Raw genomic sequence first — 27,625 nt, 5'->3', positions numbered from 1 at the left:
ACAGCTTAATCCTCTACTGGGAGAGTATGAGCCTTAAGTTTTGGCAGGATCCATATGGTGCTGACTCTGCAGGTATGCCGAATACAAGAGCTTCCGTTGTTTCCTGCACTGCCATTTCAAAGGAGTCTAGAGGAGACTCAGACAGATTTGTCATAGAGTCCCAACAAAGGTAATGACTTCCTAGTGGAGGTGTGAGAGCAAGACCTCTACATAGTCCCCATTGGAGGAGTGCCTATTGATGCTTCAGAGGGAAGCGCTCAAGACCCCAGAACTAGAAAGCTACTGGTGTGCCAGTACCAGCTTAGGAAGACTGCAGGCATTAGACACTAACCTCCAGGTGGGTTTGATGCCTAGACAAGTTCAGCAAAGCTTTGAGGACAAATCCTACCAGCCAGGTGGCTTCATTCCTAGGCCAGGAGACAGGACTTGAAGTTGAAAAAAAGAATTCTCCAGCTTTAGGATTTAATGTTGCTTTTTTTTTTCTATGTTGAATTGGGGGAGCACAACACACCCTTTTTAATGCATTTCTATATCTTGAAAAGAGAATATCTGATCGTTGTTTTATTTTGATTGAGGCCTAGTGATGATCACAAATTCGCTCAGGGAGACACATCTTCATTAAGGTAAATTATGGCTCAATTCCACCCATATCTAATTTAGATGAGACATGTGTTGATAATCTGTGGCATTTGGTAGGTTAGATGTACTGACTATGTATTTGATTTACTTTACATTTATGGTGGGCTTGTCAGAACATAACCCATGTAAGGAGCCTACAAAGTGGGATAGAGAGACTGTATTTTGCATTGTGAGGGGAACTTGAGTTTTGGAGGCCAGAAATGGAATGCTGACATTTGAAAGTCCTTTAATCCATGTGTTACAAGTAAGAAGAACTCATTGGATCATGAGAGCTCCCCCTTTACAGGTAGATTGCTCTCACTGTCCCTGGCTAGGATAGTTCCATGGGAGGGCTTTGTCAGAAAACTAAGCCTGTCCTCACTTGTTCTATTTTGCTCTCTCTTGTTCTTCCTCATTCTGCCGTCAGATAGCAGCAGCCAGAGGCCCTTGCCAAGTGCTAAGGCAAATGCTCTTAGACTTCTCAACCTCCAGAACAATGAGTCAAATAATTCTGTCTATTAGAAGTTACTCACTCTTAGACATTGTATTATAGTGACACAAAAGTGATTAAAACATGTTCCTCTATACTTCGAAGTAGAATACTTGCAGGTGTATGAGTCCTCACATTCTTATTTATCAGAAAAGATTGTCAGATTCCCTCATGACTAAAACCAGGCAGTTGGAAGCTCCATTGACTTAGTGGGCTGGAGTTCAACTGAGTCCCACTCCTGAATTGTGACCCAGAGTAACATATGCTCATGGCTTAACACAGAGAGGACCCACACAGGCCACATGCCTACAGAAGCTAATTTTAGAAACAACAAATGTCTACTATAACAAGACAACAATATTTTAGGAGAGAATATTTTAAATCTAAAAAATCTGGGGCATTCTTATAGATGCATCCTTTTCTGAATTTTTGTTTTTCTTGTCAATCAAAATGATTTTATTCCTTCTCAAACTGGTATATAAGAACAAGAATACATTGCCTATAGTCATCATGGAAACCCAAAACAACTAGTGTCTAAAGACCACAGAAGTATTAACTAGAATGTTCTAAGCTTCTTTTGAACTGTGGGCATTTTGTTTCATAGTTGTTAGTGGGTAGTTAGTTGGACATATTTCCTTTTGATAAAATTCTGTTTACTTCCTCACATTGTTCATTTTCATTTCCCATCACTGTATTAGTTATTTCCACATTGAGAGCTCTATAACTGACCACCTTCCCACTCCTGAGACAATGTAAGGCCTACCTCAGCATCCTGCCAGGTGCCACAAAGCAACCCACCTTTTGAAGTAACATATCTAGATATTAAGTTCTTGTTCATGAAAGGACAAAGACAGGACTTATTTCCCTTTATCTCCCTAGTGACGACTAAGGAGAAAAACCATTAACCTACTTAAAGATAATTGGTGTCCCTAATCTGTCTCAGTAACTGGGCCTAGAATGCCTAGAACTGAATGCCGCCTCCTTTGCAGACAGCATCAGAGACATGATATTGTGTGTTTTGATCTGAATAACCAAAATAGCACAAGTTAGTAGACCTCCTGGAAATTTTAAGTTTTTCTTTTTAGTGGAATGACGTCCTAAATGATGTCCAAAGACAGAGCCCAATGGTTAGCAGTTGTCTCCATGCTCATTTCAGGTAGTAATAGAAACAGGGCTCTTGGTCATGTGGACTCTGATGTGATACAATGGAGAAGGACTAAGAAGGCCTGAAGTTTAATCTTTAAATGATTACAGCTGCCTGCAAAGGGAAGAGAAGCTTACAGCAAGTTCACTGAGCTTCATATAAGGAGCTAGTTCCTTGCTTTGAGAAGGCATACAAAGCATCTAGTCATGTACTTGAAATGACTCAAACCCCAAGTCCTGTCTTTATCAGCTGTGCATATGTGCCTGAAGTGTCTTCTTTGAAGACAGTCGTAGTATATTGGCTTCCAAAGGAAAAGGGTAAATGTTCTCAGAGATTTAAAAAGGAGGGGGCATAAGTAGCACAGACTTGGAAAAAAAATTAAATAGCACAGACTGGGAGTCACCGGCCTGTAGTTACAGATACTCTGGAGAATGATGTGAGCCAAAGAGTCAAGACTGGCATAGGCAGTGTATCAAGACCCTTTCACAAAAAGCAATCATGCTGTGCTAATCAAAACTGTGTAGTTCTAGACTGGGGGGTCTAGCTCAATGGTAGAGTGCTTACTTGGTGTGCACAGGGCCTTGGGTTTAATCCTCAACATAAGAATGTAAACAGACAAACTTACTGTGATCCTGATGTGTGTGTTGAGAACCAGTTGTAGGGAGTGGGTCAGTGAAATAAAAAAGATCCCAGAAATAAATCCCTGAAGATGAGGGTGATGGCTATTCTTGTTTGTCAACTTGACCACATCTGGAATTAACTAAAACCTGAGCAGCAGCTGGGTACACCTGTGAGGGATTTTTTCAAATGGGAAGATCCACTTTTAATCCGGACTTTTTGAGGTGGGAAGATCCACCTTGAATCTGGGCCACACTTCTGCTGATGGCCTATATAAAGGACATGGGAGAAGGAAGCTTTAGCTCTTTGGCTGCTTGCTCACACTCTCTCTAGCAAGTCCGTTACTTCTTCAGGTTTCTGGCATATACTGAAGACCAGTCTCATGGACTGAACAACTACTGAATTCTTGGATTGCCCATTGTTAGACAGCCATTATTGGACTAGTGGGACCATAACCTGTATGCCATTCTAATAAATCCCCTTTAATTACATACATCTATATATCTATATATAGAGAGATATATGTATATACACATACACGTATGTGTTATATAAGTTCTGTTTCTCTAGAGAACCCCAATTAATACAATAAGATTAAACAATCTTCAACAAAGATTCCAAGAATACATAGTAGGGCAAGAATAGTCTCTTCAATAAATGATGTTTTGAAAACTGGAAATCCATGTACATGAAAACTGAAATCGAATTCTTATTCTATATTATATGCAAAATAAATTCCATATAAACTAAAGGTTTAAAAATAGGACATGAGGCTGGACATGGTGGGGTACACCGTTAATATCCACACTTGGGAGACAGAGGCAGGCAGATCTCTGCAAATCCAATGCCAGCCTACTCTGTATATTGAGTTCCAGGCCAGGCAGAGCTACTGAGTGGAAGCCTGTCTCCAAACATCAAGTGAAGATAAGAGCAGAGTCAGAACATGAAAACTCAGAGAACAAAGCGAAGCTCAAGCCCCAAACACTGGTCTGGACAATCATACCTTTTTCAGTGTGTCACCGACACCACAGACAACCAGAGCCCAAACAGCAAATAGGACTGTGTCAAACTAGGGCTTTCTGCCCAGCAAAGGAAACAATCTACAGAGCCAGAACAATGAACAAAAAAGCCTGTCTGCAGAGCATGTTTTCAGTAAGGGGCCAACGGGCAAACCATACAACTAAATAAACAAGCGAACAGACAAAAACCAGCCTTCCAGAAAGGACCTAAGTAGATACTGCCCGAGAGATTCCACGCATTTGTCCCACCAGTACATGAAACAGTACCCATCACTACTAACCACCAGCGAAATGACGTTTAAGGCTGCTATTATGAACAGGTCAAAAGGTAACAAGTTTTATTGAAGAGAGAGAAAAAAATGGAGCCCTCCTCCATCGAATGCAAATCGATATCACTGCTCTAGGAATTTATAAATAGCATCACTATTGGACCTGAATATATGTCAGGATGGGGAGTTACTTTCTCTCCGAGACACGCCTGCATTCCTTATAGTAGCCAAGATACAGAAACAACCTGTGTCTACCAACTGACAGGTGAAAAGGAAATTGGCATGTATCCATGTCTGAGTAAAATCATCTGATTTCTGTTGAGGGGTAGCGACAACTCACCATGACCAAAGGCTGAATTTAGGGTCTATGAAGGCAGTGACTGCCTAGAGAGAAAAACAGCAACCTCGAATGCATTTTACAGGGAGCTTTTGAAGACAAAGAACACAGAAAACTACATCCTGGTTGGCAGTTGCAGGGAGAAGTAAAGCAAGCCAGAAGTTTAAAAGAAGCCAAAAGCATGCTGTTAGCTGGGGCATTTCAACCCCAAGTTTCTAGACCAACGTTGGGTACTTTCCCGTGGGACTTTCCATGGTGGGGGGAGGGTAGGAAAAGCAGGACAGTTTTAGGTTCAGTCAAAGAGAGCTCCAGCTAAGACAAGATGGGGGAACCTTTGCCCTGTTACATTTTATTCTGCCTTAAAAAGGAAGAAAATTCTGCCGTTTGTAACACAGTTGAACCTGGAAGGCATCACTTCCAGTGAAATGTGCCCCACCTTATTATCAGGGTCCTCTAGAGAAGTGGTTCTCAACCTTTCTAATGCTGCAACCCTTTACTACAGTTCCTCATGTTGTGGTGACCCCCAACCATAACATTATTTTCCTTGCTACTTCACAACTCTAATTTTGCTACTGTTTTGACTCATAATGTGTGTTTTCTGATGGTCATAGGCGACCGCTGTGAAAGAGTCACTTGACAATCTCCAAAGGGGTCATGACCCACAGGTTGCGAATCACTGGTCTAGAGGAATAAACCAATAGAATGATTACATGGTAAATAGGGGTTTGTTAGATTGGCTTGCATGGTCTGGGTTAGTCCAACAATTGCTGCAAGCTACAGAGCCTGAGAACCCAGTCGCTTCTCTGTCCACAAGGCTGGATGCCTCAGCAGTGCCAGTCCGTGCTGCAGATGGAAGAATTTCCTAAGAACTGCTGGTATTCAGTCCATGTTTGAAGGCTGAGAACTGGGTTTTGATGGAAACAGCAGTGGCAGCAGCAACAGGGTACATGTATTCACCGGCAAGAAGCAAGGGCAGGCAGTCAAATAACCACAGCATTTCCCTCAAACCTCCTTTTGTCTTGGATCCCTTCCCCGGTCATGTTAATCCTTCCAGAAAATGCCTTTTACGGACTTACACAGAATCTCTTACTTGATTCCAGATCCAGTCAGTTTGACAGTGGAGGTCCACCAACTCACACGGAGCACACAATTACAAATACTTCATGATTCCAGATCTAGTCAAGTTGACAGTGGAGATCCCCCAACGCACACAGGGCGTGCAATTACAAATACTGCATGATGTACTCACATGTCTTAGTTTCTGTGACTAATAATAAGAAAAGAGATTTCTTTCAGCTCATGGCTGTGGTTTACAGTAGAGGGCTGTATCTGGACCTGCTTTACTGGCAGATTCCCAAGTCTAATTGAATCAGTGAGCTCTAGGTTCAGTTAGAGACCCCATCTCTGAAAATAAGATTGAGAGTACTGAGGGAGAAACTCAAGTCAACCTCTGGCTTATGCACATGTATAGCCACCTGCACATATGCCTATTGCATAAACATGTCCACACACACACACACACACACACACACACACACACACACACACACGAACTCCAAGAACAAGGACATGTTTTTGAGGATACAGTATATAACTTCAACTAATTCTTATGGAATCAGAAGGAAGATCAAAATACAAACGAAAAGATAATGAACACGACTATATAAAATGTTTTTTTTAAGCTAAAGTTTTTGTCTTAAGTAGGTAAAGGGAAAGTGTACAGAGATAGCAGTATTTCTCTAGCTCAGATACTTTTTACCTTGGGCCAGTAGAACCTGTAGTTAGGAGACAACTTTGTTTCACTTTGCTGAACAGCAAACTCTTGAATTCCAGTCATCCCATCAACCAAAACAAGCCTGCACTGTAGAGTGAGTTCAAGGCAACCTAGGCAACTTAGTGAAACGTTGTCCCAAAATAAAAAGCAAAAAGAGGGCTGGAAAAGTAGCTTACTGGTAAAGTACTTGCCTAGCAGGGCCTCAAAGTACTTGCCTAGCATGCCTGAGGCCCTAGAGGCAGTTATCTCCAGGGGGAACATAGGAAGTGAATTACAGGTTTGGGCCTGGTTGGGTTTTGATATATTCTAGGTGCAAGATCCTCATTTGTGTGCAACAAAATTCTTTGAGATGGACGGAACTAAAGCATGATCTCGACATTCTGTGGGTGTCAAATTTTGGAGGTGCTTCAATCTGATTGGATTTTCTAATTTCTTCTACGGACTAGATTCCATAGGAATATGATGGCAAGGCAGGGACCATAGAATGGTGACAGTTGACAGTCTCAAAACACTCTATGTAAGCACAGTCCCTTTTGTCTGTATTAGTACAAGCTTATGACTCCTCTTTTTATTATTATATAAAAGGTTTTCATTTTTTAATTATTTTAGAAACTACAGTCACTAAGCTCATTTAGAGAACATTAAAGTGGAAATCAAAACAAACAAAAGAAGGGAGTGCAGACATCTTTAGGTGTTTTCCAGAATGTTAGCTATCCGCACTGATAATGTATGGTACTTGCTATATTTAAATAGTGGCTTACTATTGCATGCAGAGGCCTGGTATGGGAGAAGAGTATGGTGAAAACCCCCTAGCCCCAGCACAGCCTTTATGTTAGGAATCTGTTCTGCCTATTGCTGCCTTCTGAAATTAGCAAATAGAGGTGAGTAAGCTAAGTGACCAATAAGAAAGTAAATTGCACATCAGTTCTGCCCTGACCTCCAGTAATGCAGACTGAAAATGACCAGTCTATATATGAATAAGCAGCCAGTTTGCAAGCTCCTCGCTCCATTTCTTTTGATTTGGGGTTTATTTCTTCATTTTCTACGTAGAGATCTAGAAGCAAAATGTGCTTCACCATGTATGTTACTGCCTATCCTGTGTAAAGATGGCCTTTTACTCTGCCTCTGTGTGAGAGATGTTGGGAAGAAATATTCAGGATCTGGTTTCTGGAGCATTGGGCTGTGAATACAGATGGGTAGTGAGTGAGTGTTACAGAGTAGCATGACTTTCATTGAGGGTGACTGTTGTGCTCCTGTATCATGAAATAGAGGGTGGAGACACTTGTATTAGGTGAGACAAGAGATGCCTTGTCTCAGGAGAAGGGAAACCATCAGATGCAGGTAAGTTTATATGTGGGTGTGATGAAATTAGTTTCAAAGAATATCAATTGCTGGGTTGTTTTTTTGTTTTTTTGTTTTTTCGGTTTTTTTTTTTTTGGTTTTTTGAGACAGGGTTTCTCTGTAGTTTTGCGCCTTTCCTGGTACTCACTTGGTAGCCCAGGCTGGCCTCGAACTCACAGAGATCACCTGGCTCTGCCTCCCGAGCAATTAACATTTAACCCAAGTAGCAGCTTACATGTCCTTAGGCACAGTATTTTTTTTTAGTTAGCACTCATAGGCCTTGTTTCTAATGAAGAAAAATAACTTTTTCCTACATATAAAGATTTTTTTTTTTAAACAGGGAATTAAGGATAAGCTTAATGAAAATAGGGAAAACTAAAGAGGTTACGCATTGAAGAAAATATCTTAGCTTTTTAAAAGCCACTTGAGTTGTATTTGTACTTGATGTTCACAGAAGCTCATGAAAACAGCTAATCCTAAGAAAGAAATTAGCAGAGAGAATTTACTGGTCTATCTCCCAAAAAAACCATACTTTAACATTTGGGCGCCTAAGTAGTCCCATCTCTTAGACTTGGTAGAAATCCCATCTGGAGTTGTTATCAAGCCGTGGGTTAGGTCATGCAGTCTAGACTGCTAGAATTCTGTTTACACTATTGGGACAGCCTTGAGGGAGGCAGGTGAGCATGCACTCAGAAATACAGAACTGATGTGAGCGTGTGTTTGTAGACTACGATCTACTTACTGATATCAACAAAAGTAACAAGAAGTCCTTGAGGCACCCCTTCTTTCCATAAACTTTTTGTCCTTTGTAATGAAAGACATTTACCTGATGGGGCTGAATAATGGCAGAACAGTGGTCTAGAATGTATTAAGACCCACACTCACTGGCTTAATGACATTGTCATCCACAGATATCTCTGGTAAGACTATTTTCTTGCTGCCACTGTGCTTTTCATGGACTGATTTTAAACATCCCATCTCATTTTTAATGTCCTAGATTAGAAACAGTGTTAGTTTCTAATGCAGTGATGATATTGTGGTGTGATATTAAATTAACTTAAAATGCCTCTTTTTTGATATTTCACCTCTGTTCTACATACCCCATTATGGATCATCCAGTCATAAAATTGTCAGTGAAGTATAATCCTTCGATATTGTTATTGCCTGTGTAGTGCTAATTCATTCTAATTAATAAGGTGAGAGACCACTATTCTATGGCCCAGGGTCCTGGCCAATCTTAGTTTAGCTTCCAAGTCTGTATCAAGCCATAAATGTGATCCTGACACATTACATGTAAATAATATGTAAGAATGACCATGCAGGTGTACTCTAGATGTAAATAACCCTGGGGAAATCTTTATCTCTTTAGTGTATACTTGGGTTTGTGAACTTACAGGGTCCCTACCAATCAGAATGAGATCAAGTCACTATCCAAGTGAGGAAGCTCCAGAGTCCCAACATAGTAGTCCAGTTTCTTGATTTATCCCTAAGCTTATACTGGGTAATAAAGGCAGTTCTTCTCTTACTGCTCCAGAAGAGATACATGTAAAGATAAACCTGTATTGTATGGCCCTCTGAGATAGTCCTCTGTCTCTGAAGAGAAGGACTCAGTCTCAGCCAGACAGCTTATATTTGGTGCTCTGATTAGGATTTGTCACAGATAATATCTCAATAGCCAAGGTCAAGAGGATGTGGGGAGAGAAGGAATAGCCTTGGAATGATAAGTCAGACCTTAGTGATTCATGGGAGACATGGGAATGGTGGAATATCTAAAATAATGATGTATTCTCAGAAGTTCTGGAATTAATAACTTACCAGCCATCTACTGTCAACGTCTATGTCCCTGTTGTTTTCATTTATATAAAAATTGGCATAGTCTGTTTATATAAAATATATCTAAAATGTATTTTCTGCTAGACTTGGAAGAATTTAATTTCTCTTACATATACTTTTTTTCCATTCATACATTAATGGGTGTTTTGTTTACTTTTAGGAAACAAAAGCAGTTGTTTTTCTTCATGTGAGAGCATCTTGGGGACAAGGGAGAAATAAACAAGCTTCTCTAAAAATTAAAAATACAAGGCTGTTGGATGGGGACAACTGATAAGGAGAAAAATTAGTGGAGGGGTGAGAAGAGGTGTGATGATTTAGATTTGGCAGGCCTTGATGTGACAATGACATCGTGAAGTCTGAAAGTGATGAAGGACAGTAGTGATCTCCATGGATTTGTGGGTAAAGAGCTTTGGGGGCAAAGAAAATAGAAAGAGCAAGAGGTCCTGGAAGAGAGTCTGACACATCCAAGGGCAGCCAGAAGGCAGGCCTTCTGGTACACTGTAGCCCAGAGACTTACTTAAGAGGAAACCAGTGGTGTTGGTGGCACAGGGAGTGACAGTCGGCAAAGATTAGAGGTATGGAAGCCACTTGGAGGATTTGAGGTTAAGGAGCATTTTAAGGATCCGAGGCATTGCAGTACTTTAAGCAGTGACAGTGTGCTGTGTTTCACATCACTGACTTTTGAGAGGAGTGTATGTGGATGTGAAAGGAGGGAGCAAAGACTAGAAGACTAGCAGCTTCCCGAATTGTCTAGACAGGAGATGATTGTGCTTGCTTCAGATTTGGTAGAAGGAGTGAGAAGACACAGGATTCTGAATATATTGTGAAGATGGAAGAATGGGACTTGCTCAGAGGATGAATGTAGGGTATAGACAAAGCAGAGTCAATGAGAGAAATGTTTATTATCAAATTTTCTTTGTGATATAAAATGTTCTAATTCTCTGTACTGGTATTTTAATCAGACTCTGGAACCTTAAAATTATATATACCATCTTAGAATCTCTTAGAAACTGTAAGATATACATATAGTAGACATACAGGAAAAGACTAAGAGAATTGTATTCAGCTACAGAAAACAAGTAATTGACGTAACACTAACAGTGTACTTAATAGTCACTGACTTAATGTTCATTATGTAACCACATTGTGGTGAATAGTTATGTCTATCAATAAACCATTGACTATTCAGAAAACAACAAAGTTATACATGCCACAATTTATTAACCAAGTAACTTTTTCATAAATAAAATTAAAATGAGTTTCATTGCTACTCAATAGGGATGTTTTTAATGCTGGTGTACTTTTGGCTATAACTAGTAGAAAACTGACCAAATGATTAAACAGCATAAGTGTTTTACATCTAACTTTAAAACAAATATAAATGGATGGTTACTGTCTGCTAAATGCTATCATTGTGGATGTCGTCTTCCTAAAAATACTGATCTGTTTTTATGAGCATAATGGCTTTTTGCTTTCATGCTTATTTCATGGTTTCAAAATGGCTACCTTAGTTTCCAGCATTGGGTTTATTGCTTGTTATTAGTCTAGCATAACTGCTTTTACAAAAACGCCCTAGCAGACTTACACACACGTGTCAGGGGCGAAGGCCGGAGCATATGGCAGAAAAGGAGACTGCAGGCGTGCTGGGAATTGCTGGGTTTCATTTTAAACTTTGTTTCCTCTCCTCAGGCTAGTCACATGAATATTTTTAATTAAAAAAAAAGGAGAGAAAATTCAGTTCCATTTGTGAGGAGGAACAGGCTGTTAGGGAAGCAGCAGTCCTTGTCTAAATGTCATCGATCAGGTTCTTCAGGCAAGGTTGGCTGTTTGAATATGGGTTGTTCTGCTAGTCTGATACATCAGACTTTTAAAAAGAAATTAAAAAAAAAAACTGTAGGGGAGGCCTAGTGGAGAGTCTGCAGAGGGCTAGCATGAGGACCTGAGTTCAATGCCTGGCTTCTGCAGAAAAATGACAAGCTCTGAAGAATGGACCTATGATCCCAGTGCTGGGCGGTGGAGACACAAGGATTCCTGGGACTGGATGGCCGGTCAGTCTAGGCAAATTGGTGGGCTTCAGGTTCATTGAAAGACCCTGTTTTAAAAAAAAAAAATATATATATATATATATATATATATATATATATATATAGAGAGAGAGAGAGAGAGAGAGAGAGAGAGAGAGGAAGAGAGGGAGGAGAGAGGGAGAGAGGGGAGGGAGAGAGGGAGAGAGAAGAAGAAGAAGAAGAAGAAGAAGAAGAAGAAGAAGAAGAAGAAGAAGAAGAAAAGAAGAAGGAGAAGAAAAGAAGAAGAAGAAACTATAAGAAAAACAACTATTGAAGATACTGGCTGGTCTGGGCAAAGATTTTTGGGTAGTATGACCCCAAAAGCATTGTCAATGAAACTAAAAATTAACAACTAGGGTTCATTTAGTTGACACGTGTCTTCACAACAAAGGGAACAAGCATCAATATAGAGAAGCAACTTGCTGAATGAGAGAAAATATTTGTGAATGACTCATCTGATGGGTGATATCCAGAATGTATATGGAGCTCAAACAACAGCAAAAAGAAAACAAGGAAAATTTTAATTAGAAATTATGCACCATAGGAGTGGGTGTGGGGTGGGATTACAGAACAGAGCAAGGGGATATGGGATGGCAAATGACCTGAATGGACATTTCTCAAAAGAGATTGTGCAAATGACCAACAATTATGAAAAATGTTCGGTATTACTGATCATTGGAAAACTAAAAATCAAAGCAGAAATGAGGTAAAATAGCTCTTATCAAAAAATAAAAATAAAAACAAAATAAAATTGATGCATGATCCTAATTAGTCTTATCAATAAAAACCGGGAATCAGATTTTAGGGTGACTGCTGAAAGATCAGAGAAGCAGAGCAGCCAGCCACCAGAAACTTCTTACCTCTATGAAATCTTAGACCGAAAAGGGCAATCCTGTCTCTACAAATCCTCAGACTGAATGGCAAAATCCTGTCTCTACCTGCTTTATATTCCCGTTTCAACCTCCCTAGTGCTGGGATTAAAGGCATGAGCCTCCCATGTGCTGGGATCAAAAGTGTGAGCCACAACCACCCAGCTCTGTTTCTCATTTAGACTGGTTCAATCTCGTGAAGCCCAAGGTGGCCTTGAACTCCTGATCTTCCTGCTTCTTCCCATGTGCTGGGATTAAAGGTGTGTGCCACCACTGCCTGGCTTCTATGGTTATCTAGTGACTAGCTCTGCCCTCTGATCTCCAGGCAAGCTTTATTGGTCAGAACACAAACAAAATATCACACAACATAAAATTTAAAAAAATAAGCCGGGCGGTGGTGGCGCACGCCTTTAATCCCTGCACTCACTTGGAAGGCAGAGGCAGGCGGATCTCTGTGAGTTCAAGGCCAGCCTGGTCTACAAAGCGAGTTCCAGGAGAGTCGCAAAGCTGCACAGAGAAACCCTGTCTTGAAAAACCAAAAAAAAAAAAAGATAAAAAAAAATGGTAGTGATGCAGAGGAATGGAGAAGACTCATATGCTGTTGGTAATGCCAACTTTTATAATCACTGTGGCATGCTGTATGCAAGTTCCTCAAAACCTATAAACAATTACCAAATTATCAAGCAATCCCACTCACTCCTGAATATGCAATTGAAATCAGTATGTCAATAGAGATATTTGCATCCATGGGTTTATTTAACTGTTCGTAATAACCCAGGTAAGGAATCTCAACCTAAGTGCCCATCAGTGGATAGACAAGTGGATAAAGAAAATGTATATTGTTACATATTATATTATTGTAGCTGGAGAGCTTCTCTCCAGGTCCCACCAAGCCCCCGCAGTCCCACAACCCACGTATAAATCACTCAGACGCTTATATTACTTATAAACTGTATGGCCGTGGCAGGCTTCTTGTTATCTAGTTCTTCTATCTTAAATTAACCCATTTCTATTAATCTATAAGTTGCCATGTGGCTCGTGGCTTACCGGTAGCTTACATCTTGCTTGTCATGGAGGCGGCTGGTAGGTCTCTCCCCCTGCCTTCCTGTTCCCTCAATTCTCCTCTCTGTTAGTCCCGCCTATACTTCCTGCCTGGCTACTGGACAATCAGTGTTTGGTTAATCAGAGCAACACATTTGCCATACAAAACATCCCACAGTATATTGTAATCATGTATATTTACATGTCTTATTCAGCCATAAAATATGGATATGTATCTGGCATTTATAGCAACATACATGGAGCTGGGCCCTGTCATTGTTATATAAGTCAGGCTTAGAAAGAAAAAAAAAAAAACCACATGTTCTGTTTTAGTGGGCACTAAAATCTTGGTCTTAAAGAAGTGGAAAACAGAATTTTGGTAACCAAAGCCTGGAAAGGAGCTTGGGGAAGGGATTAAAAGATAGTTACAGGGATACAGTTAGAGAGAAGTGATAACTTCTCATGGTCTACAGTACTTTGGTAACATAACTCAGTTGACAATATTTCATTGAGTATTTGACAAGAATAGAAAGGATTTTGACTGTTTTCAGTACAATGTCTGGGATGATACTTATGCCAAGTACTATGATCTAATCATACACATTGTATACATGTATTGTAGCTTCACACTGTACCCCCAGAGTATGTCCAGTCAATATGAGTCACTTAACAGTAAAATACTTTTGAAGAATGAGGATGTTCTTTCTGCCTCTTCTTCCTTGATGTTCCCTGAGCCATAGATGCAGGAGTTGTGATACAGATGTATAGCCATTGGAGCTGGGCTCCCCACAATCTGTTGATTTCTGCACTCTGTCCAGATGCGGTTTTCTGTGATGGTCTCCACAAAGTGCTGTAGTTAAAAATTATGAGTTCAATTAAAAACTAAACTAGAAAAAAGGGAAAGAGTACAATTACTCTTCCTACTGTGTTGTTTGTCCTTGTGTACCAGCTTCAGCTTAAAACTTACCTTTGCTAGTTTATCTGAGGAAAATCTATGAGCATCATGTCTTCTAAGAAAGGAAGAAAGAAAAATCGCCCTTCAAAGATGAGGTCAATAGTCAGTCAGAAATACAACCTTCCTACTCCTCCAAGAAAGCCCAGTGGTAACTCAAGCAAGAGCTTTCATGCCGAGTTGTTTTTCTTTCATTGGAAGGGAGGCTAGCCTTCTGAGTTCCAAAGCCTGCCTGCATTGCCTGGCCTTGCTTTCTCTAGCAGTAGAATAGTTCTTTTCCCTGGTCTTCCTTCACCTTTCCCTCTCTTCCTCTTTTCCTATGAGCAGATGACTCCTACATAGCCATGCCTCTGTGCTGTGGTTAGCAAAGTCACATGACTCACATGTGACACGGCTTTGTAGTGGAGCTGTGAGATGCATGAAGGATAGGGTTTCCTGCGTGTCTTTTTCAGGTGCATCCCTCCATGGTACCTGCTTCTTTTTCTTTTTATTGGACTTTCAGCTCTTTATTAGATCAATCAGTTGTTTTAGACCAATTAGTTACTTTAGACAATGTAACACAGCTTTACAGAGGTAAACAAATGCAACATAAAAGAATGCAACACGGCTTTGCATCATTAAACAAATATTCCACAGCATAAACAAATCCGACACATCTTTAACTAATATTTCACAACAGTGAAGAGTCAAAATAAGGAGTCTACAATCTCACAGTATGTACTGATGCAATGACCTGAACTCAGATAACCTAATTTCAAACTCAAACCTTTAGTCATTGTGCTTCGGTACTACTGTACTCCATCAAAATGGGGCATTTTCCCAAAGGAAGTGATATAGTAAGGCAGAGTATGAGATTCTGAAGTACAAAGTGTGAGCTGTCAAGACACTGGGATGGCTAATCACAGTTGGTAACTTGACTGTCTTGAGAAACACCTAAAAGATCAGTGGAACACAGTTCTCTGAGGGTGTTTCCAGAGATGACTGGCTGGGAGGTCAGTGAACTGTGAGGAAAGGTCTCTCCCACATGTGGGTGGAACCTTCCCTTCACTTAAACTGGGAGTTCAGATGGGATGAAAAGGTACCTGCTTCTTCACAGTAATAGAAACTACTAGCCATATCACGTCTCTCCTTGCATCTCTTGTATGTCTTATCAAAACATGGCCCTTCCTCTCTCCTCACTGCATGGACGCTTCACTTCATGGAACAGTATGTCTCACCCTGGCTTCCTGAGTCTGCTTTAAACTGCCGATATGTCACTTATACAGAATCATGTACTCATTGAAAATAATCTTTCCAGAATTTTAATTTTGCCACCAAGGCAGTTGGTGACAGTGTAATAAATTCTTAAAATAGATAAGGTTTTAGAACCAGTGTGTCCTTTAGATTTCCTCTAGCTCTGATGTCAGGGCACATGTAGCAATATGTAATGCTGGTGACCTTTTGATTAGCGAATGGTCTGACTAAGCTCTCACGGTTAGCGAATGGTCTGACTAAGCTCTCATGTGGTCCTCTAAGGCAATATTTAGCATGTTCTCTGGTTTTTGTTTCCTTATTTATGAAAATTGGAATATTCAAGTAATAATTCTTTCACCTGCAAATAAGGAATGTTGATAGTGCCTCCTTGCATACATAAATTTGTGGTTCATCTTTATGAATCTGGGGATGTGGGGAATTTTAGGGTTGGGTCCAGCTTATTGAATCAAAATATCAGGTTCTCTGTCCACCCCCCTCTCTGTCTGTCTGTCTTTCCATGTCTTTCAATTTTCCCTGAGGCCTATCATGTTTTTCCTTTGTATCTATACCTCCTATCCTACATCACATGGTAACAGCTTTAGGAATCATATCACATGGGGAGAAAGAGTAAGGCTTTGGGGCTAGAGAGATGACTCATTGCTTAAGAGTGCATATTGCTCTTAAGGAGGACCCAGTTCAATTCCAAACACCCATGATGGACAGCTTATCATTGCCTGTAACTCTTAGAATATCTCCTGCCTCTGGCCTCAGCAGACACTGCACTCAGGCACATGGGTACACAAATGTACATAGTTAAAATAAATCTTTTTTAAAAGATTAAGGCCATAAAACTGGTGGCTTCTCCAAAGTCCAGCTCTCCCATTAAAAAGCAAACTCTTTCCCAGGAGCTCCCAGCATTCTGTCTACTCATTGCTGGAGTATCACATGGTCCATCTTAGTTGTTAGAGGGGCTAGGGAACCTGCTGAATGCTTTGTGTCTGTCTTTAGAGGGCCAGGGCAAAGAAGAGGAAATTGACAATAGCTTTTGATTGACCAACAGTGTCTGTCAGAGTTCTTCTGAGAACATGCATTCATTTATATGGTCATTTACAGAAAGAAAATGTTTGCAGAGTGTATCCCACTGTTACCTTCCTTGGGTTCAAATCAAAGTTTCCTACCTATGTATCCTAACTTTAGGCTTCCCTGACTTTGTTTCCTTTTGAGTAAAAAGAATTACTAATATTACAAGTTTTCTATGATTGGTGTGAATAACTTCATGTTAGCACGAGGGCACTCAGTGGATGTTCAGTGTCATGCCTGGATGCAGAACAAATTGAATGGCTAGCAGGCTTCTTACGTTGGACAAAAGAACTTGGAAATGTAGCACTTGAATCTGATGTATACAAACCTCTAATCTAAGTAGAAAAATCCCTGAAAGGTATATTAGTCTTAACAGCTTTTGCCTCCGTTTGTTTGGACAGCCTTATAACTGACATGCTCTTGTTTAGAAATGAAACATTGTAGGGCTTATCCAAAGTCTTCACTTGTGGAAGCTGCCTGCTGAAAAGCATGTTTTGACTGGAATGTATCAAATCAGGACTCTGTACGTTTCAGTGTGTCTGTGCAGCAGTTCTAGATAAGTGACTTAGACAAACAGCACTGTTTGGACTGGGATGAAACAAACGCCTCTGCAGTGTTTTCAGCCATTAGAAAAAACAACAGTCCGAGAGAGACGGTGGGGGAGGGGGAGGAAGGGGCTATCTGGAACATAGAAGGCATTCCATAAATAGCCAGTCACAAAAGAAGTGGAGAATGAGAAAAGCATTGGAAAGCAATTCCATGTTCTGCAAGCTTCATCTTGTTTCCTAGTAACCACTCTTCATAGTGTGAGGAGAATTGGCTGATCCTAGAAGAAAAGCAATAGAAATTCAGAATGGCTTCTAGGGTGTATTACTGCCCTACAGGGGACTAGCAAATGGATTCAGCATGGAAGGACTATCCAGTTGACCCTTCCAGAGTTACAGAGAGTAGATGACTGTGTTCAAGCCAAGTACATTTGAAGCCCAGGTCACATGCAAGAGTGTCATGTGAACCAGAGGTTACAGCTCCTCCTGCCCAGAAGATAAACCTCCACCTTGGGCATGTGCATTTCGGATGCATGGCCACTCTAGCCAGTGTATTGGCATTTCTCAGAATCCAGAATAAGTGCTAATGAAAATTCTAGCTTAGTTTCTTGTCTCAATAAATGAGTCATCATCCTGCAGTTATGCGTACCCAGGTAACTTGGCAGCTTGGGGAAGTCGGGTGTTCAGAATCCTCTCCTGTGATGGGTGTTGGATGCCGGGTTTGCTGCACACATGCAGTTGGGAACTGCACTGACTGCACTTCTCTGATTTTTGCCTTCAGAAAACCCGCTATGAAATTTACGTCAACATTCTGAAAGAAGGAGGCAAGGAGCTCCTGAGTACTGAGGGAAACGAGGCAGTGGGACTAAAGAAGTCACATTCAAGTCCTTCCCTGAACCCAGATGCATCTCCAGTCACTGCCAAGGTCAAGCGCAACGTGTCAGAGAGGAAGGACCACCGACCTGAGACACCGGGCATTAAGCAAAAAGTTACTTAGAGTCCATCCACGGCCAGGAAGTGCTGGTCATGGAGCAAAAAAGAGTTTTTCAAGATCTTTCTGGTAATCCGTGAATATATTTAAAAAAATAGTCTGTGACTAAATGGTGCATTAGTAACCTTTTATATTGTATATTTTTGTTAGTTTCTGTACAGGTGTCTTCGCTCTTGAGTTTTTTCTTGCTTTGATGATTTGGGCGACTTTATAACTAATGCACCTTTTGTGAGGGGCAGAGGATTACAAATCCTTTCTCCTTCAGCTTTCTCTTATTTGCACTTCTGCACAGTTATTTTATGTCTTCCCAATCAACCGTTGTACTTTTTTTTTTAGGTTTAAATTTTTAATCCATTGTGAAATACATAACTGGACAAGCATTGTGCTTTAGGAAATCCTAGACTTTACATGTGAAATCCTGCCCGGTCACGGAGGTGAAGTTGAATGCTTATAGATGCTCACCTAAAAACGGCAGTGCTGGGCGTCAGGGTGGCCGAGGATGGGGCACTTCTGCATCCATCCTGGCACCTGTTGTTCAGTGCTGGACACAGGCAAAGGGGGAACATGAAGAGGACTGGACTGGAGGGAGACCTTAGGGAGGCACCCGAGTCTGCCTCAGGGGTGGATGCCATTCCAGCCACAAGGGAAAGCAGAGGTGGCATCACCTTGCCTGAAGGGATGCCCTCGAGGGCGGAGTGATCCCAAGCTACTTTTGTTTTCTAAAGGGTGGTGGCAGTAATCAGCCCTTCAGGAGGGAGCTGGGAGCTGCTGCAGTAGGGTGTGTGGCGTTCTGTAGGAATGTGTTACCTCACTCCCATGGGGTCTGAACTAGGAATCAGAATCATCTCTGTCATTGATTGATACCCTTCCATCCAGGAAGAGATTCATTTTTGCATAGATGTGCAGGCACACATCCTGTCCTGGTTGAAACAAAACAATGTGGAAAATGAGGTCCCCCCTTTTTTCTTTCCTACATTAGGACAAATAAGGAGCAAACACAGTTGCAAGGGTGAGTGACCCTTCAGACCCAGTCTGCAGTCAGTCTGATCATAGAGCCCGAAGATGGAGGGATCAATGACTTGTGTGCAGTTTCTTATCTTAGTCTCATCTCCATCTCCAGAGCCATCTGACTCTGCCACTATTAAGATTGCTCCTGAAATTCTTTGTATATGTTTGATCTCATTTTTTTTCTCTGTATTCATAATGGTTTCACCTTACAATCAAACAGTCCCTTTAAAATTCAAGGTATTAAGTAGAATATTGCCTGTAGAGGAAGAGAAAGGAGTATAAAAGGTGAGCTTCCTCTATGGCTGAAGACTCTCAGGTTTCCAACCTTGAAACTGTATTCTCTAAAACTACTATCTTCCCAACAACAGATCTTCAACACTAACAGGATGACATTTGAATATTCTTTATGTCCTTAGACATTTTCTCTATTTCTACTTGGTTAGTTGAAGGTACTATGACCAGAGAATCAGCTGCTCTTGCATGAATAGCATGATTCCAGTAAGTTAGAGGAAGCCTGTTAGAAATCATGGTAGTTTATAGAGACATATCATTAGGATCTATTAGCATTTAGTTACAGGATTAAGTATTAACCTGTACTTCTTTTCACCTCTGTACATGTCCGTCTTGCTTGTGCCCAGGAATATTAACTCCCCTCCAGAGTAGCTGCTTCTTTCATGGTGTTTTGCTACACTATTGAAAAACTTCCTTTAATTTCTATCTTGTTTAGGTAAAGGCAATTGACTTTTAATTTATATTTTAGAACCATGAAGCTAACATGGGTAGTTACCATTGTGGTTCAAGTACCTGACCTATTTCATAGCTTCCTACCGAATCCAATATTTCCTGAGCAAGTTGCCTTTCTTCTGGAAAGTGAATTATCACTGTCTGCTTTTTACCTAAGTATTTGTAGTCCCTGAAGGGAAAGAGGTACCAAGACCTTTGAGTCTTGAGCATCACCTTTGAGCATCAGTAGCTGAAGAACAGTTAACGTGTTTGAATGTGTTTGTCCACAGAGTGTGTCTATATGTGTATAGAATGTTTGTATGTATTTGCCTGAAGTATCTAATATACATTGAATGGTACCTTGCTCTAGAGTTTCTGGCATGGAGAATAGTCTGAGAATACCCTAGCATCAGCACTGCCACTGTTCCTGTTACAGGACTCACTCGTGTTGGCTCCAGAACTTACGACCATGCTTATAGATAATCAGAGGACGAAGACACTTTTGAAGCTGTGGACTACTACGTCTGCATCATTTATCTTGAGAAATGACTATAACATTCTTCTGTGAGTTAGAATCCCAGCCTGCCCTAATGTAATGCTGTCCATCTTCAGGGGATAGGCTTAAAATGTGTCTTCCCTGAGGCTTCTGGAAGGATGTTGCCTGCTAAGAATGCACAGCAGGCTATATTTATCCTGTGGTAGGAAACACCTCTGATCTGATGGAACTCTGAGAGTCTGGTCCATAGCCAATCCCATTTCCCCCACAGTATTGAGTCATAAGAAATGGAAGGTGGTCCTTAGTACAGCTACTCTAAGCCTGCTGCCCAGTGCACGGTACAGGGAGCTCTCCTCCCCCTCCTTTCCATGGTACTTCATCCTACCCCATCTATACCCACTTTCATCCCTACCTCAGTGCCCTGGAGCCTCAGAGTTCTTCTCCATATGATAAAATAGCATCTACTTTAAGCATACCCTTAATAATGACTTTCAGTGTAGAAAATCTCAAGTCATCACAAGACTTTGATGATAGTCTTGTTGCAGACTGACCCTTCATAAAATCTGTGTGTATTGTGGGGTTCACCCTACCTCACATGCTAACTTCTAAAAAGGTTTGCCAGGAACTCGATTTTAGAGATTAAAATCTAGTTACTTCCACTCAGAGTCCTTATTTTATTGGTATATCATTGGCAATCCTGAAATGTACTTTTAAAAATATATCATTTACCTAACTCTTAGAAATGCCTAATTAAGCCAAATGCTACTTATAAACATTTCGGTTAATCACAGTGAACCAAGCCTGTGGGGGAGTGCTCTGGTAGAAATGGTTTATAGATTATATGTCGCTTTTTACAATTGCTCTGAGGGAAATAAGATGGGGCCATTTTTTCATGCCATGATCTTATGAAGTTTGTAAGGCACTCTGTGCCCCTCCCATTTATTTCCCTCATCCTGAAGATGAGACTGTTTTCAGGAAAATGGAACGTGAGGGAACTGATTCTGGAAGAAGAAAATCTGGCTGGTTTTTCAAGGCCCATCTAGGTTTGTGTTATAATCTGCTTGGGAAGTTGAGTGCAGGAAGGTACACTGGCTCCTTTGCCTTCTGCCCTTTATATCAAGAGCAAGGATGAAGGGCCGTGCTCTGAAAGAAGGAAGGACTGTCCCGAGATGCGCATCTTGTCCACCCTGTTGATTAGAAGTCAGTTTCTCCTTTGTCTTCCCAAACGAGAGAGACCTTAGATGAAGTTAGCTGTATATGGAATTTTAATTCTTTGCCATTTTTTTTCTAGTAGTCATCAGTTAAGTCTCACTTGACATTAAATTTCTTAGTTTTAAACTTCCAAGTTTTTGTGGTTTAGCTTTTGTGGATGCAAGATTTTATCAGGTCAGTAGCCACCTTCCTGGTTTTGTCAGAGAATACCTTCATTAAGTTCAGGTGACAGTGTGTTCTTCACTTGTAAAGGTCACATGAGAGCCAAAGTCGAATTGTAGCATCAGTTAAACCTAGACTCTGGTTCAAGAATGGTAACGCTTTTGCTTCAGAGCATCTGTGTCACTCATAGAAATAGGCCAGTCAGTGTTGTGGGCAGAGAATCTCCCTTGCTCCAGGGCCTCTTACTTCATTCCCCAGCCCAGGCTGCTGGTGAACCTCTAGAGCAGCAGAAATCCCCCCCTCACTTTTAACATCTGCCGTCATCATACCATCCAGAGGACTTTATCAGTCCACGTAAAATAATCCACGATCTGTTGTAGAGGTACTATGTCACACTGCATTGCCCTTCAGACTCCTTTCCATCCTTCACACTTAACAGGCCTGCCATCTGATGTCATTCTCATTCTGCATCTGTAGAGTGGGCATCCTCGGTCAGTCAGCTCATGCATGTGGAAAGAATGTCAGTAAATACTTGAATCTGCATGGCGGTTCGTTGATTGGGCAAGAGCAAGGGGTTCAGCCAGTTACTTGTACATACAGTAGGTTTCCTTAGGTCTCGTGGGCACTTCCTTGTAATTTATGTGTATATCTGTTGTACTAAAGTATTTGGGGAAATATTTGTATAGATAGTATGTCACATGTCAAAGGAAATGCTCTCCGTCACCCGCTAATGTTGTATTTGTGGGTATTTATAGTTGTATGTATGTATGTGCATCAGTGTGTAGATTGTGTACCTGTATATGGTATATGTATGTTGAAATTATTTTTGTCTTTAACAACCAGTATAATATGAAAAGAACGTTTAAAAACCTCATAGGAATGATTATATAGTACAGTTGTTGAGAGTTCATATAGTGGTATTGTTTTATTAAACTTAAATTCAAATGATATTTTGATTAAATTTTTAATAAGACTTTACGATGGAAAATTCCATCTTTAAGCTTTGAATTACCAGGGCACAAATGACTTTGAACTAGACTTGTGGATCTATTGAAGTGTACAGTGTGCAGTACAGTAAGAACTCACTATAATTTGGGAAATACAGAAGAAGTGGGGGAAAGCCAGCCTGGGCAGTCTTAGCAACTTTAGTATTAAGAGCACTTAAAGTTGAGCTGATAACTTTGGGCTTATTACAAAATGTGACGCTTTTGAGCTCACGTTCTTTATTGTTGTAATTAGTCCAGAAAAACACATAGCTTTCTGAAGAACTAAATAAGTACCCAGTGTATCTTTTATGTACCGGTGTATATTTTAGAGTAGATCACACACTCTCCTGGTGCCACATCCTTACCCTCTTTGTTATAAAGGAATATCACAGACGATACCGAAGTCTATCAGGGCATCCCAAGATCGGGTACTGTATTCCAGGTTCGCAGTTGCACAAATTAACAGCTAGTGTCACAGGTAAAAGGACTTTAGGAACAAGTTAAAACTTTATTTAATATTTTTATACTTCAGTCTCTTTTTCCTGACTCTCCCCAAAGAAGAGCCACTGGCCTTAGTTGTTTGATGTTGTTGCTTATATTATAGAGTGTAAATAGTCACTACAGTTTTATTAACCAGCATGTTTGGTATATTTAAAGCAGCGAGTGGGTGTGTTTGAGTGAGTGGTTGGCTGCAGTGTCCTTTGTTCATGTCTGAGTCGGAGAATTGGAACTGTAGGGTCTGAGACTATCCTCAGCTCCAGGCTACAGACCCATATTGGTAGTTACACTTGAGTTTTGTTTTCATTAACTCTTTAGTCTCAAACTATTTTTGCAAAATATATACTTCCCAATTTGTTCTTTATGTGTGGTGGGCTGGCTCTGTGGCTGATCAGCAGGGCTTCTGCAAGAATATTTCCTCCTAAGAATTACTTGTGATTTGCAGAAAACAGCCATTTGATTCAGAAATCACACAGAAAATGAGTAGTAGAAATAAGGTATATTTTAGGCCATAGTTACTTGAAATGTTTGGATTTTAATATAAAGCCATGGAAGTTGTAAAGCCAAGTAACCATTTGACATGGATAATAATATTCACTCTAGAGAGTCTATATGCACATTGAATTTTTATGTTGTTAGAATACTTTTTTAAGCTTTAGAAATAAGAGTAATTAGACCAAATTAAAGTGGAGGGGTAAGCTGGCAGTTTTCCACTCGGGGTAGCGATGTATGTGTTAAATCCTTTCCTAAGAGATTCACTGATTAACTGCCCCCTTAAGTGTTTAAGGAGAAAATTAATATGCCTACGACCGCATCTGTACACACACACACACACACACACACACACACACACACACACACACAGAGAGAGAGGTTTTAAGTTATACCTTAAGTATGACCTTAAGACACTGAAGGCCAGAGTATTCTAAAGAGATGATAAATGAAGACAGTGTAAACTGTATCACAGATGTGTTCCAAGAACCAGGGAAGACGGATGGAGCGCTGGTGTTTGACTTTGAGAGGCATCACAGTTTTAACAGAGAAATGGGGATACATGCCATGTCCTTCCTGGTGGACCACCAACTTGAAGGCATTCTTGTGACTCACAGGCAGTGACTCTCCAGCATCCCCCACGGGCACTCTGCAGATCATTCATTTAAGAGGGGAGTGTAAATGGAGAAGCCATATTACATTCAGAGCCCCAAGTGTGGATTGCCTGCCCTGGCTCCTCAGCTGTAGGTGAGAGAGCTTACACTGGAGTGTACTGAACAGCTGAACACTTACCCATAGGCCAGGATCTTCAGGAGAAATAGAGGTAGGAACCCAAATACAGTGTCCTTTGCAGGGGAGAGTTCAGCTCTCACTAGCAGTAATATGAAAATAAGCACTTTGACTTCAATTCCTAGAAGCACTGGTGACTGGAGAGAACTCTGGAGCTCCACTTAGCGTTTTCCCCATCAGTCTGTGCAAGCCTTCGGATACACCCACAAGTCCCAGCCCCAAGGCTCCATGAAGGACCACACAGCAGGTCTGAGGCACTGCTCTGAGCCCTTACCCCGGGCAGTGGAGAGCAGGGTGATTTTCCTACACTGGAGCTTCTCCTTGGCCTTCTGCTCCACTCGGGCTTCTGCTCAGCAGCAGGTATATCCTGGGTTCCGGAAACAGGAATCCAGCTGTCCCAGTGGCTTGACCCTGCTTAGGCAAGAAAGATATCAGCTCTGAGAGTGACTCAGTCATGGAGGAAGACACATAGGGTGAAAAGATCCTCAGCTTGACGCTAAGATTGCATTGGGTCTTTTCAAGAAACAGATGGGCACACTGAGTTCTGTTCAGTGGCAGATGATATCTTCCCCTTTGCTCCCCGATGTCCAGAAATGGATACGATTTCATTTCTGCGGGAAGGGTCAAGGAACATAAAATTGCTCAACAGTGCTCTGTTCACGTGAAAGTCGTTGAGCAAAGGCCGACATGCCTCCCTGCGCTCTCTTCTACCTCAAGTTTTTGGAATTCACTTCTGGAACAGAAATTTAGACAAGGGAAGAGCCCATGTTGTCAGCCTTGGGGACTGTGGGATGCACGTAAGGGTGGCAGTTTGTATCTGTTAAGATAAAACAGGAGCCGGGCTTTTACAGCCTCGTCACTGGTTTCTGTTTCCTGTGGCTCCAGCTGATTGGCAGTGCATAACATTCCTTTTCCTCCAAAGTTTTCTCCACCAGTCCTTTCTGTGTCACCGCAGCCCTGCAGCCCCGGTGTCACACGCCCCTGCATGTTGTAAAAGTAATCAGTGACCAAACAGTAGCCTCCCTTTTCAGTGGCCCAACTGTCAGCTTCAGCAGACCTGGAAAGCTATTGGTACCACACCATGTACTGAAAACCTGTTCCTCATCACATACCAGACTCAAGAAATGCCACCTCCCAATTGTGGCATTCGTGGTGGTAGTCTTTTGAATGGAACAGTAATTTATGTGCATATTGTTAAAGTGTTTAAAGACTATTTTGAAAATTAAGTTTACATTTTACAACTGCTTTATTTTTATTGAAATAACTGTATATAAATATTACCCTATTTCACTGTTATTAAAGTAAACCTAGACCTTGTAGACAAATGGGTCAACTGTATAGAAGCTGTGATGTCTACAGTACATTTCTCTATTGTGTAAATGGCCATGAATAGAAATGCCCCTGTGTTTTTATAAGTTGAGGGTATTTTGTTGTTTTATAACAACAAAATTTATTGCATTTGAAATGGTTTTTATGTAATAGAAATCATGCAAACAGTGAAGGATTATAATATGGTATATGTAAATGTACAAACTTTAGAAAGAAATAAATACAACAAATTCAACCATGTTGGGAGAATGTTTTTATTTGCCTATTTATCCAAGTTGAATCATATTTTGAATAATAAGTAGTACTACACTCTGTACCCTTCCATAAAAGGGCAGGCATGAGGACTGGGGACATTGTTTAGTGAGTAAGAACACTTGCTGTGTAAGCATGAGGACCTTGAATTTGGATCCTGGTACTCAGATAAAATGCTGGATATGACCATGCATGTGCTCATAACCCAGTGCTAAGGTAGACTGAGACAAGAAGATCACTAGGAGGTGCTGTCTACCAGCCTTGGTCTGGGTTCAGTGAGAGACTCTGTCTCAAAGTAATGCAGTGGATGGATAAAGGTACATGTATCTGCATATATATATATATATATATATATATATATATATATATATATATATATATATATACACATACAGCCAGCCATGGCAGCACGCATCTGTAACCCAAACACTGAGAAGGCAGAGACAGGAAGATCTGCAGAGTTTGCTAATTGGCCAGTCTAGCCAAACTGGTGAACTTTGGGTTCAGTGAGAGAGCCTTTTCAAAAAATAAGGTAGAAAGCAATTGAGGAAAAAAACACATGTAGACCTGTGACCTACACACACACACACACACACACACACACACACACACACACACACCAAATAAATAACAATGCAACAATAATAGTAGGAGACATCCAAGATGGAAGAACTCCAAGATGAAAAGATTTGACCTTTGAAGTTGAATGAAGTGATATCTACTCTGATAGTTGATACTAACTAGCCTCCAAGAATGTCTATGAAGCTTGGTGTCAGCATAAAGACCTTAGATATGTTAAAGATTATAGCAAGGGGGGGAGTAACTTCTTGAATCAAATTCAAGAATTGTTTACCCTCCCACTGATATCTTATCCAAGTAAGTGTACAGTGTAGTTAATCTGTCCTAAAATGCAGATGCTCATCTCCATAACTTTAATGTGGCTAGCATGCACCTTTGTGCTCCCTGAGAAAGCCTAGTATAATTGAGATCTATGGATTTAGAAAATGAAATTCCACCTCAACTTCTGAGTATTGGAAACAATGTCAGGGTAGGAGATACGGATTTTCTGAAATGATATGACTGGCTGCATCCGCTAAATGGAAGCGACTTAGAGAGGTCAAGACTTCTGTGTTGTACATCTCAAGAAATGAAAACTATGGGGAATGAGGAGGCACCGCGCCTCTCTGTCCCCTGGCTTCTGTTTGAAGCCCTTAGTTGGAGTGTGCAGCTCAGGCAGCAGGCTCAGTGCCTGGCAGCCTGCCCTCCTGTGGCAGTTGTGAGTGGCTTACCATAGTCTTGGCGGTGCCCAACTAATATTGGGAGAACCATAGGGACTGGAGAGATCATTTTAAGAACATTCCTAAGAGGAAACTAAAACCCAGGTCTAATTAAGATGCTGTAAGGAGCGGGTAGAATCTCTGTTGCATCCCCAGATTAATTTTTTTTGAAATGGCCTTGGAA

General features: G+C 40.9%; 1 protein-coding gene across 8 annotated transcripts in view; it reads left to right on the top strand.

Annotated features, from left to right (window-relative positions):
* Psd3 (pleckstrin and Sec7 domain containing 3) overlaps positions 1-18,355 on the top strand; it is a 383,054-nt gene extending 364,699 nt beyond the window's left edge. For all 8 annotated transcript variants that reach the window (XM_059244224.1, XM_059244226.1, XM_059244225.1 and 5 more), the window contains one exon: positions 18,008-18,355. In XM_059244224.1, coding sequence (XP_059100207.1) covers positions 18,008-18,223 — 216 coding nt within the window. In that variant the 3' untranslated portion in view covers positions 18,224-18,355. The remainder of the gene's footprint in view (positions 1-18,007) is intronic.
* Positions 18,356-27,625: the final 9,270 nt, after the last annotated feature.

This window comes from Peromyscus eremicus, chromosome 17, assembly GCF_949786415.1.
Source record: "Peromyscus eremicus chromosome 17, PerEre_H2_v1, whole genome shotgun sequence".
NCBI classification, from domain to species: Eukaryota; Metazoa; Chordata; class Mammalia; order Rodentia; family Cricetidae; genus Peromyscus; species Peromyscus eremicus.
The sequence above is the reverse complement of the archived record's forward strand: the minus strand, read 5'-3'. Positions and strand labels throughout refer to the sequence as shown.